The sequence below is a fragment of the Trichosurus vulpecula genome, chromosome 7, assembly GCF_011100635.1.
Source record: "Trichosurus vulpecula isolate mTriVul1 chromosome 7, mTriVul1.pri, whole genome shotgun sequence".
Lineage (NCBI taxonomy): Eukaryota > Metazoa > Chordata > Mammalia > Diprotodontia > Phalangeridae > Trichosurus > Trichosurus vulpecula.
Window position 1 is genome coordinate 94,498,792 of NC_050579.1, and position 12,771 is coordinate 94,511,562.

At 40.4% G+C, this 12,771-nt stretch overlaps 1 protein-coding gene across 1 annotated transcript in view; it reads left to right on the plus strand.

The window, feature by feature from the left end:
- Nucleotides 1-10,714, plus strand: part of PLG (plasminogen) — a 71,286-nt gene extending 60,572 nt beyond the window's left edge. Inside the window, exons 15-19 of the mRNA XM_036768820.1 lie at nt 191-265; nt 1,670-1,810; nt 2,716-2,822; nt 8,993-9,138; nt 10,299-10,714. Coding sequence (XP_036624715.1) covers nt 191-265; nt 1,670-1,810; nt 2,716-2,822; nt 8,993-9,138; nt 10,299-10,460 — 631 coding nt within the window. The 3' untranslated portion in view covers nt 10,461-10,714. The remainder of the gene's footprint in view (nt 1-190; nt 266-1,669; nt 1,811-2,715; nt 2,823-8,992; nt 9,139-10,298) is intronic.
- The last annotated feature ends 2,057 nt before the right edge of the window (nt 10,715-12,771 follow it).

A 12,771-nucleotide genomic window follows, 5' to 3' on the forward strand; every position in this document is an offset into this window, starting at 1 on the left:
CAACAAGCATTTATTAAGCTCTTACCATGTACCAGGCACAGTGACAAGAGCCTATGCTTTGAATTTCTAGGATTCTTTTTTATCTGAGAAGGACAGTATGGTTTGTCATGGCCAGCCTAAGCTGCCTTACAACATGTTAGTAGGAAATGAACAATCAGTTCTTCAACTAAAACCTGCCTCTCTCTTCTAGGTTTGGCGATCACTTTTGTGGAGGTACTCTCATAGCTCCCCAATGGGTGCTGACGGCTGCTCATTGCCTGGAACGGTAAGCTGGCTGCTAGGAGTCATAACTGCTCAGTAGTCTTGGGAACTATTACCTTCCTTCTGTGTAGAGAGCAAGTTCAGGCAAGCTTGTGAGTCTAAGGGAATGGCAGGATCAAGGCATTTAGCTAGTCTCAGGCCTGATGTGCTATGGTCCATGGGGTCAGGAAGAGTCAGACGTGACTGACGGACTGAACAGCAACTACAACAAATGGCCTGGATGTTCCCAATTTTCTTAAGATAATCAGTACTTATTCATGTCATCCCTTTATTGTTCCATTCTCCCTTTCAGATAGTGGCAACATCAGGGACAGGTTTGTATATCCCATCTTACTCCTGACACTCCTTAACAGCCAAGGAAGGGCAGGAATGATGATGTAAAACCCACAGCTTCCTTTCCTGCTAGTCAGATATCTGTGATGCAGTTATCCAATTATTTATTAGATATTCATTAAGCAAGGTAGAAATGCAGATAAGGAACTTTCCTGATCTCAAGGAATTTTATCATTTGATAGGGGGAGACAATACATAAAAAATCAAGATAAAAGAGAGTGCAATAAGTGCAAAAGAGAGATACCAGGAAAGTATACTAGACATCTGAGAATCAAGCAACACGCATTTATTTTAAATGCCTACCATGTGCCGAGCACTGTACTAGAAATACAAAAAAAAAAAACAACAACAACAACAACAAAATGAATGGTCCTTGCTTGCAAATAGCCTACATTCTACCATATGGCTAGATATCTTTGATGTGGGAGTAGAGTGGGTGGTGGTGCCAGGGGGAAGGTCTCTTCAAGGCATGGAAGGACTTCAGTGAACAGAGGCACAAAGACAGACGGAGACAGAGAGAAGGGAAGAGAGGAGAGGGGAAAGGAGAAGGGAAGAGAAAAGGGAAGAGAAAAGAAGGGAGGAGGAGAGGAGGAGAGGGGAAAGGAGAAGAGGGGAGGGGAGGGAAGGGGAGGAGAAGGCAAGGGAGAGAAGAGGAGAGGAGAGGAAAGAAGAGGAGGGGAGGGGAGGGGACAGGAGGGGAGAGGAGGGGAGGGGAGAGGAGAGGAGAGGGAATATGACAAGCTAGGATGTAAAGTAACCTGACTGGTTTGAAAAGTAGAGTGCTTGATGGAGGAGTATGTTGAAGAAGGTCTTGCCTATTAGTACAAAGATTTTATGCTTTATTTAGTGGGTTCTGGGGAACCACGGGAGGATCTTTGAGTAGAGGAATGTGACATGATCCTGGTGGTACAACAGGAAAGTACTGCCTATTGGGCAATGGGGTGAACTTGGCCTTTTGAATAAAGCCAGAATTCAAAGGAGAATGCTAAAGATTTATTTAGGAGGATCATTTCTGCCCGCAGGATGGTTCTTCAGGATCAACATGCCCTGCCTTTAATTGTACTTTATATTGCAGCTCCAGCAGGCCTGCTTCATATAAAGTTGTCCTGGGGCTACACAAGGAAGTTCCTCTAGAATCATATGCTCAAGAAATTGGAGTTGCTCAGCTATTCAAGGGACCCTATCCTGCAGACATTGCTTTGCTGAAACTGGACAGGTATTAATTGACTCATCCATGGCAACATAATAGGTCTGTTTAATCCTAGATGTTATAAACCAAAAGCAGCAGCTACAAGGTAAGCAAGAGATCCATCATGGTAGGTACTCTGGGGCAGCCAGCTGGGACTAATACAAGAGAGCCAGTTGTTTAATTTTTCCGTGTGAGCATTTATGCCTCAGAAATTGCTGTAACTCAGTATTTGATTTATTGATTTGTTGACTGCCTGGACTTAAGAACATGTTGATTAAAATTAAACTTAAAAATGTGTGTGCATATGTTCATTATTTAAATAGATCCTTACAACAATCCTATGAAGTATTATTATGACCATTTAGAGGATTAAGAGACTTTCCCCAAGTCAACAGCAAGGTTTCTATGACTATAGCTGGAGTCAGTCAATAAACATTTATTAAATGCCCTGCACTGTGCTCCAGTGCAGAGCACTGGAGAGATGAATAAGAAAAAGAAAGACAACCACTGCCTTCTAGGAGCTTACAGTCCAATGGGGGAAGACCACACACACAAGGAAGCTGGAAAGGGAGGAGGGAAGAGGGAGAAAGAAAGAGGGCAGAGGGAAGTGTCCAAAGGACTATGGCCAGGTGAGAAATGAAAAGATGGCTGACCTGAGCACTTTCTTTAAAAGGAGGACTCACCTATTTAAGTTTTTAAAAGTCAGCCAGTTTAATAAAAAGGTCCTTGGTAACATTATTTAGGAGTAAAAGTTATTTCAATAAGCAACTTTGGGGTGGAGAGAGAGACTTGTATTGACTTAAGGCCCACCATTGAATTTAGAGAGACAGCATACACATTACTTATCAGTAGGAAGACCGGAAATAATAGCATTGGGATAAGCCAGCTGAAGAAACCTTGTTTTTTGGTTTTGTTTTGTTTTTTACTTCCAGACCTGCTGACATCAATGATAAAGTAATTCCAGCATGCTTACCTTCAAGAGATTATATGGTACCTGACAGAACCCTCTGCCATGTCACTGGCTGGGGGGAAACCCAAGGTGAGAGAAATTCTATAGCACTAAGACACAATTGGTCTTTATCTATTTTTTTGTGAAATGATCTATATTTTGGTGGCTTCTAATTGAGAAAAATGATCATATTCCTGAATATAAATCTGTATTACTGAATATCATTCATTCACCCCTTTACCTTTCTCTTTAGAATATGTAGTTTTCAGAGACACAGAGTCAGCTTGTGTCAAAATAAATGAGAATTTGCTAAGCTCTTTCTATGTGCCAGGCACTGTGCTAAGCATTGGGCATGCCAAAGAAGGCAAAAAGACAGTTCCTGCTCTCAAGAAACTCATCGTCTAACAGCAGAGACAACATGAAAAGAGTTACCTACATACAAGAGATTTACCATTTAAATGGGAAGTAATTTCAGAAGGAAGGCAAGGGCAATGTTTCTTAGATATGTCCTCCTTGTGGAAGCTTCCAGAGGATCCTATAATTTTATATTTAGAGCTGGAAGGACTTTTGAGGCCAACTAGTACTAGCCTTTGAGATGAGCAAACTAAAGCTCTGAGGTTTGAAATGGGTTGCCCAAGGTCACAAAGGTAGGAAAGAATAGAGCTGGGATTCGAACCTGTGTCCTGAGTTCAAATGTTAAGGGCTTGCCTAAGTCACCCAACACAGCTTCTATTACTACACTGGAGTCAGTCGATAAACATTAAATGCTCACTGTGTGTCAGGCACTGTATTCCAGTGCTAAGCTCTGGAGATACTAATAAGAAAAAGAAAGACAGCCCCTGCCCTCCGGGAGCTTATAGTCTAATGGGGGAAGACAACATATGAAAGAAAGTCAAGAAGGGGGAAAAGGGAGAATAAAGTTCCATGACTCCAAATCTAGTCTTTTCTACCATGCCAGGTTGACTCTTCAACAATTTTAATACTGTTTCTTTAACTAAATAGGCTTTTGGCATAAGCTCAGAAATTGATTTTTTTTTTTAGTTTGTAGAATCTCTATCTATCTCTAGCTTATAGAGTCCTAGGCAGCCAGACAAAAAGCATTTATTTCTCACCTATTAGGTGCTAGGCACTGTGCCAAGTGTGAGAGATGCAAAAAAAGACAAAATACAGCCCTTCTCTCAAGAAGCTCACAGTCGGAGTTAGACAACATGCAAATAACTATGTACAAAAAACTCTATATAGGATAAATTGGAAATAATCAACAGAGGGAAGGCACTAAAATTAAAGGGAATCTTGAAAGGCTTCTTATAAAAGGTAGGATTTTAGCTATGACTTGAAGGAAGCCAGGAGGAAGAGATGAGAAGGGACAGAGTTCCAAGCATGAATGACAGCCAGGGAAAATGTCTGGAGTCGGGAGATGGAGTGTCTTGTGCAAACTACAGCGAGGAGGCCAGTGTGACTGGATTCAAGAGGAGCCAGGCTATGAGGGGCTTTAAAAGCCAAACAGAGGATGTTATATTTAATACTGGAGATAGTAGGGAGCCACTAGCATTTATTGAATGGGGTGATGGTGGTGGTGGTAGTGGTGATGTGGTCAGATCTGAGCATTAGGAAGAATTAGTTTGCTGGCTGTGTGGAGGATGGACTGGGCAAAAGAGAATCCAGATAGAGATTTGTTGTTGTTTAGTTGTTCTTCAGTCTTGTTTGACTCTTTGTGACCCCCAAATAAACCAACCAGCTGATTATTATAATAATCTGGGCTTGAGATGATAAGGGGGTATAGGAGGGTGGTAGTCGTGTCAGGGGAGAGAAGATGGCACGTATGAGAAATGGTACAGAGGTAAAACCAACTAGCCTTGGCAATAGATTGGATATGTGTGGTGAGTAAGTCTGGGGGACTGGGGGGATCATGATGTCCTTGGTAGCCGTAAAGAAGTTAGGAAGAGGGGGAGGTTTGTTGGGGGAAAGATAATGAGTCCTGGAAACTTAAGTGTTGGAAGTGACCTTAGCGACGGTAGAGCTGAACCCCCTACTCTCATGCAGGAATTTGCTACCACCCTCAGTAGCAACTGGCACTTGTCCCTAAAAAATGATCCAGTCTCTGTTTAAACTCTTCACCACCTAATAGAAATACCTTAGATTAATAATTGTAATAACAGGGCTAGAATTTATATAGCTCTTTAGGGTTTGTAAAACAAAATTATAAATTTCTCATTTTATGTTCACAAAACTTGGGAAGTTGGATGCTACTATCATCCTTGTTTTACAGATGATGAAACTAGGATAAACAGAAGTTAAAGGATATGCCCAGGGTCACACAGCTAATAAGTAGGTGAAGTGTGATTTGAACTTGGGTCTTTCTTACTCCAGGTCCAGGAGGGTTGGCATTCATCCAGGTCAGCCAACCTATGCTTCTGCATCTTGTTCCTAAAGACCAAAAGCCTCGTTCCATACCTTATCAGAAGGTGGAAAGTTGAGTAAGGGTTTTTAATGAGTTTATCAATGGAGCAGAAATACATTTTGGCATGAACTTCTTGTGTGTGGGGACTGTCTTTTACTTTTCTGTCTGTCCTCAGGGCTTAGCAACATACCTGATACATAGTAGGGGCTTAATAAATGCTTTTTGACTGCCTGCCAGGTCTTACTAAACTGGAGAGGTAGTTCATTCAAACTGTAGTTTGAATTTGGACAGGTTCATCACCAAGTTGATAGTAGTACGGTGATTAATGCATTTTCAGTCATTATGAGGGTCACCAACTAACAAAGGCTATCTATCTGTGAAGATTCCAGCCTATCAGGGTGGAATGTAATCCTGGATCTTTTGAAGCGTTGAAATGATTTTGCATAACTAATTACTGGCAGATGCAGGATTTGAACCTGGGTCTTCTGACTTCTAATCCAGCCTTCAATACCATACATCCTCCCTTTGTGATCATTCATGAAAGGCTGATGAAGTCTCCCTTCCCTGACAATACTTGATGGTGTAGAAGTAGCACTTGACTACAAGTCAGAACTAGTTTTTTTGCTTTGTCCCAATTCTGCCCCCTACTTCTTGCCCTGGGATATTGAACTAGACTTGAACTAACTGTGTGATTTGGGGCATTTTGAGGTCACCTCTCTGGACATTTCCTTGTTTATTAAGCAAGAGAATTGAACTAGTTGGTTTTCATCATTTGACTTGTCATGATAAGAACTCATAAGTAAGACCTTATTTCTACCAAATCTACAATTCTGTGGTTATCAGACCTCTTCTCTCCCTCTTCCTCTTTAAAAAAAAAATCATCATATTCTTCTTTGCAGAACTTCCAAATCCATTCCCTTTCAGGAAAAATGAAATGGAGGCTGATGCCTGATGGATATATAACAGTTTCAAAAACCATTCTGAAGTGCTTTCTTTTTCCCAGACAGCTAGGTGGCTCTCCCTTCCCTTCCCTTCTGTACTTCTGGTCCTGCCTCCTCCCCATTAGAGGGTCTGCCCTTAACTAGCTGTCACAATAGCTGTTTACCTACTTTCTATAAAATAATAATTAGATAAATAATTCCCAATATGCATTTTCAGGTACAATGACACAGTAAAAAAAAAGTAAGGTTTGAAATAAAGAGATCTGAGTTCAAATCCAGAGTTTAACATTTATTAGCTGTATGACTGAGGGCAAGTCACTTTATGAAACTCAGTTTCCTCTTTGGTAAAATGAGAGCATTAATGCCTGCACAAGGTTATTATGAGGAAAATGCTTTGTGAACTTTAAAAGTAGCATCTAAACTTGAGAAATTATTAATTCCCATGCTTATTCTATTATTTTCAAAAGATTCTCCTGCTTTTGAAACTATAAATATGTTGAAATTGAGGGACCCCTCCCAGCCTATGTTCACAAATAATTCACTAATTTAATTATTGTTAATTTACTTAATATTATTTTAATATTGTTGCACTGGGTTTCCTCCCCTCCCCCACCTCCAAATTTACTACTGCACAGAACACACACCCCACCTCCTCTTTGTCTCTCTTTTGGCCACAAGATGACAGTATCCTCACACAAACAATTTCACCCACTAACAAAGCCCTTGAAAGCTAATTGCCCAGTTACTCATCAGGATAATGTAAAATATATTACTGTATCCTATTAATAATAATAGCCCCCCACATATACAGTGCTGGAAGCTTTACAAACTACCCTACCCAAGGGTTGATTTGGGGCATTTTTATTAATAATTTATTAATAATTATTTATTTATTATTCATTCATTTATTTATTAATAATTTATTAATAATTAATAATTTTTATTAATTTCCATATTAATACCTTGATTTTATAGATGAGGATACAGAGACAAGTTAAGTGACTTGGCCTTGGGATATTCAACTAGTAAATATTTAAGACTAGATTTGAACTCAGGTCATCTGTTTACTCTGTCACCTGCCCTCTCTTGCTGAATGAGCAAATTTTTCTTTTAAAATCAGATTTGAGATTCTATTGGTAGATGGAACTTCCCATATGGAAACTCCCATTTTCCAATACAGATTAGCAACCCCTCTGTAATTTATAATCTTAAAGAATCGCCTGAGGCCACTGAGAGGTTGAATAATTTATTCAGAATCATACAGTCGATATGAGTCAAAGGTGGGAGTTGTTTCTAGCCTTTTTTAATCCAGATCCTTGGAACTGTATCTGATTCTCCTTTTCTCCCCCCAGATTTAATTATTTATTTTTACTTGACCACATTAGCTTTTATGAGATTTTGAGTTCTAAATTTCTGCCCCTCCCTCCACTCTCCCCTCCCCAAAGACAGCATGCAATCTGATATAGGCTATCCCTGTATGATCAAATTAAACACATTTCCACATTAGTCATGGTGTGAAAGAAGACTCTGATTCTCCTTTTAAACGAACTCCTTAGAGCATGACCAGGTCTCTCAGGCAAGGCATTTGGTTGATGCTAGGGAGGTAGACAGAAAGGCTCTCTGTTCACACCTGTTCTAATTGAAGGATTCGAGCAAGCAGTGCTCTAACCAACAAAAGCAAGTGCTTTTAAGTGACTGGGATAATCACTGGAGCCCTACCCTTCCTTTCTGTACCAAGTTAGAATGAGTTGAAGGAACAGAATATGTTTAGCCTGGAGAAGCGATTTTAAGGGGGCCTAATAGCTGTCTCTAAGGGATATTGTAAAGAAGACGGAATATTAGATTTGTTCTCCTTTGGTCCCAGGAGAAAGATTGAAAGTTGCAAAAGAGGTCAATTTAGACTGGATATCAGGGGGAAAACTCCCTAATAACTAGAATTCTCCAAAAGTGGAGTGGAATATCTTAGGAGAAGGTTCCCCTTCACTTGAAATTTTCAAGCACAAGCTAGATAACCATTTGCCCCATATATGATTTTTGTTCAATCATTTTAGTCATGTCTGACTCTTCATGACCTCTTTTGGGGTTTTCTTGGCAGAGATTCTAGAGTGGTTTGCTATTTCCTTCTCCAGCTTGTTTGACAGATGAGGAAACTGGGGCAAACAGGGTTAAGTGGCTTGCCCAGGGTCACACAGCTAGTAAGCGTCTGAGGCTGGATTTGAACTCAGGTCTTTCTGACTCCGGGCCTGGCACTTTATCTATTGCCCCATGTAGCTGTGATAGACAGAATTTTTTTTCTCGTACAGGTTGGACTCCATCGTCTCTGAGGCCCTTTCTGAATCTGAGATTTTTAGAGGGGGCATATAACCTTGAAGAGTTTGAATACTCTGTTCTCAAAATGAAATAAAATGTAAAACAAATAGCTTTCAATAAAACGAATGTGTAGTGAGGGACATCTGAGCTCAAATTTGACCTCAGATTCTTACTAGCTATGTAACTTTGGGTAAGTTACTTAACCTTTGCCTCGTCCACATCTATAAAGTGGGAATAATAAGAACACTTACCTCCCAGGCTTGTTGTGGGGGTCAAATGAGATAATAATTGTGAAATGTTCTCTCTCTCTCTCTAATTAACCTCTGGCCTTTTGGTGGTTGAGGCAAAAATCATTGCGCTCGAAATAGAAAATAAAATTATCGCGTCTCTGGGTGCAGCGTCCAGTGCAGTGCCTGACATATAGTAAGCGCTACATAAATGTTAACTATTATTATTATTACTATTGCTGCTGCTATCAATTTATTTATCCAATTTGATTAAGCAAGATACAATAACACCTAATTTTTTTTTCTGATTTATTAGTCCTGAAATTTCCATGTGAACCCATCTGGAGCTTGATAACCATTTCTTCACTTTTCTCACCCAAGGCACTTCTCCAAGAGGTCTGCTCAAACAAGCCAGCCTCCCTGTGATTGAAAACCGAGTGTGTAATCGCTATGAGTATTTAAATGGGAGAGTGAAATCTACTGAACTTTGTGCTGGTCATTTAGTTGGCGGTGTGGATAGCTGCCAGGTAAGAAAAGGCTAGTGGGTGCCGATCTGAGACTACACTAGGGTTTGACATGCTGTGACGTCTTACTCTGGTTCCCATGTTGGGCAGTTCAAGGAGAAACACCCCATAATTTTGTACAGCCAAAACAACCGGATAGAATCTGACACCATACAGACATGCTTTATAAGCAAGGAATGGCCATAGGTAAAGGCGAAACAGGTAGCCACCAGCAGGATGTTGTTTGAGGAGAGCTCAAAAGTTTTGCTCCAAATAGATGTCCCACCCATCTGATGTTTCACCTGCAGTTATTAATGTGTTAAACCCAATGATAGAGGCCATTTTCTCCATAAGTGCATGGCAGAAAAGGTTCCCTGGGAGTAGGTTCTTTAGATCTCTTCCACAGGAAGAGAGGATCAGATTAGCTGGTTGAACCTCAGACCTGGAAAGAATGAAGTTCAGAAAAGCTCTCAAGGGTGGAGAACCTGTGGCCTCAAGGCTATGTGTGGCCCTCTAGGTCCTCAAGTGTAGCTCTTTGACTGAATCCAAACTTCACAGAACAAATTCCCTCAATAAAAGGATTTGTTCTTTAAAACTTGGACTCAGTCAAAAGGCCTCACCTGGGGACCTAGAAGGCCATATGTGGCCTCAAGCTTGCAGGTTCCCCACCCCTGGTAGGAAGGACAGGCCTAGCAGAGATGCACCCCATCTAAGCCAGTAGGAAGCAGAAGACTTTGGCAGGCCTGGTGGGGAAGTATCTTAGGAAAGAAGAGATAGGATGCAGGCTGAAGTCAGACTTTACCAAGGTCATGCCTTTGTCTAGGCCTGACCTTATCTAACAGAAGAACCGAGAAAGAAATGATGAATTTTTAATGATAGTTCCTACAGTTTCTTCACTTTAAGTAAAACATCCAAACCGATAGTTTCATTGAGTCTACAAGCAGAGTATTCAGCACCAAACGTTGTGCTAGGAACATAGCCCTCTTCCAGTAAATTACTGTTTGACAAAATATTTCTTCACTGAAAAAAGGGACGTTTTAAAAACATGCAAGAAAGAGATTCTAAAAACAAAAATATAGACAATAATTTCTCATGGAAGTGTGAGTCATTCTACTAAAAGGTGGCACAGTGTCTATGATTCAGTCATCACATAATCACTGATTGCTGCATTTTTCTCCACACAGGGTGATAGTGGAGGACCTCTGATTTGTTTTGAGAATGACAAATATGTTTTACAAGGTGTCACTTCGTGGGGTCTTGGCTGTGCCCGGCCCAATAAACCTGGTGTTTATGTTCGAGTATCAAAGTATATTCCTTGGATTGAAGAAGTAATGAAAAATAATTAATTGGATAGAAGAAATTGTGAAGAACTGACTCTTTATGGTAATCAGCACACAGGTAGATGATGTGCTCAGAAGTAATTTACAGTAATTGAACTAAGACTCTGGGTGTTATCATTGGCTGTGAGTGATACCATCCCAACGGTTATTGGGGATTTTTTTGTGCACCAGATTTCCGTCTTATTGACTGTCTGATTCTGTATTAATAGAGACTCAGCTGCGACATTTATTAAAAAAAAATAAATTCTCTACTTCCCTTGGCTTTTGTCAATTTTTTTTTATCCTTGAATGCTAGAACAAAAAATGTAAGAAATAAAAGCTGAGTTTAAATGTTTACACTTCCTTGTCCATCTGTGTAAAAGTACTTTTCTCTAGCTCAAGGTCAGGATCACTTATTTACCTGGCTACACTAACCATATGGTGTTGAAGTTAACTAACTTAAGTGAGGAAGATCTGCTTCTCAGGAGTTGTATAGTGGAGAATGAGGAACCAGGCTATAAAAATTATTGAAAAAGGGATGAGATGTCCCAATGGTTCACCTACCTCCCTGCCATTGCCAATGTGGGACAGCTTGGTGGCACAGTGGTTGGAGCACCAGGCTAGGAGTCAGGAAGAACCAATTTCAAATCCAGCCTCAGACATTTACTAACTGTGTGACCCTGGGCAAATTACTTAACCCTGTTTGCCTCAGTTTCCTCATCTGTCAAATGAACTGGAGAAGGAAATAGAAAACCGCTCCAGTACCTTTGCCAAGAAAACTCCCCCAAAATGAGGTCACGAAGAGTCAGACACGACTGAAATGACTGAACCACTTGCCAACAGAGGCCCGCTTGACGCATATACTTAATGTCATTACTTTTGGCACCGAGAGGTTTTTAAAAAGCAGCAGCGTGCATGCAGAGTTATGACAAGAAGCCCTATTCTTAGAAATGATATCTGTCAGTAACTACTTTCCTTTACCCAAGCACAGGAACACTGAACTTAGTGTTATCTGTCTATAGTGAGGTGAACTGGGCAAGGGAAATGTAATTCGATATTGAGCTAAGTGTCTGAATGTTATCCTGGGTCAGAGTAGAGTCTAGGAAGCCTGCCAAAATCGTTAGGAGCAACAACATGTGAATAGTTATGGTTCTCCAGTTATTTTCGAGTAAGATTGTTTGCTTCTTTTAAAAAAAATGCTATGCTTAATATCACTCTATTAAGGTGGCTGTAGAAAGTGGAATAAACCCTAATGCTAAATTTTCAGTTTTTGATTAATGTGTCAGGTAATTTGTGTTTTTGCTTTAAATATTCATCACATTTTTCCCTACCCCAAAGAAACAGGACTTCTTGCTTGTTCCTTGTCTCCACCACACCACCCCATTACTTCTACCAAAACTGTGTTTTAATATTCTTCTACTTAAACTATCTTACTAGAAAGCATTACTTCCTTTTTCCACTTGGTTAGCAAGCATGAAGGACAGCAAGGTGGTACAGTGGATAGAGTGCTGGGCCTAGAGTCAGGAAGATGAGTCTTCCTGAGTCCAAATATGGTCCGAGACACTTACTAGGTGAGTGACCCCGTTTGCCTCAGTTTTCCTCATCTGTCAAATGAGCTGGAGAAGGAAATGGCAAGCCACTCCAGTATCTTTGCCAAGAAAACCCCAAATGGGGTCAGGAAGAGTCGGACATGACTAAAATGACCAAACAGCAACAAAGCAAGCATGAATGTACCAGACAGAATAGTGATGGAGACATTTGAAAGTTTATTCTTTCAGGTTGGGAGTAGTTTTCCACTTATGCTATATGTATTTCATAGATATTACAGAATATCAAAGTCTTTGAGAGATTAAAGTTTCAGGTCACTTAAAACTTCTAACGGAGAACCACGAGTTCGTGTAAATATATTAACAAAAGGATTTACACAAGAGAAGTGATAGAAAAAGGTCTCAGTAAAGATGTATGAAAAAGGGGTGATGGGCCAGTAATGTGGAAAGAGGTAGGGTTAACCAAAGGACTCCTCGTGTGTCCCACTAGTATCCAAACAGTATCAACAGATGTAGAGAAGGCCAACAGTACCTTGGGTGCATCCATGCTCTTTGAGTGATTTATGGGTAGGTCATTCAACCTATCTCATTTTTTTTCACTACAAAATTAAAGGGTTGAATTAGGCAGTATTGACGATCCCATCTAGCTGCAAAATTATGTGATTCTGTAGGTGTTGTGACTCATTTTGTGAAAAGTCTTGGAACTGCACAATGCTACCACTGGGAAGGGACTTAAGAGGTCATTGAGTCTGATCACTGAATTTCCCATGTGTACATGCTGATGCTTTGAG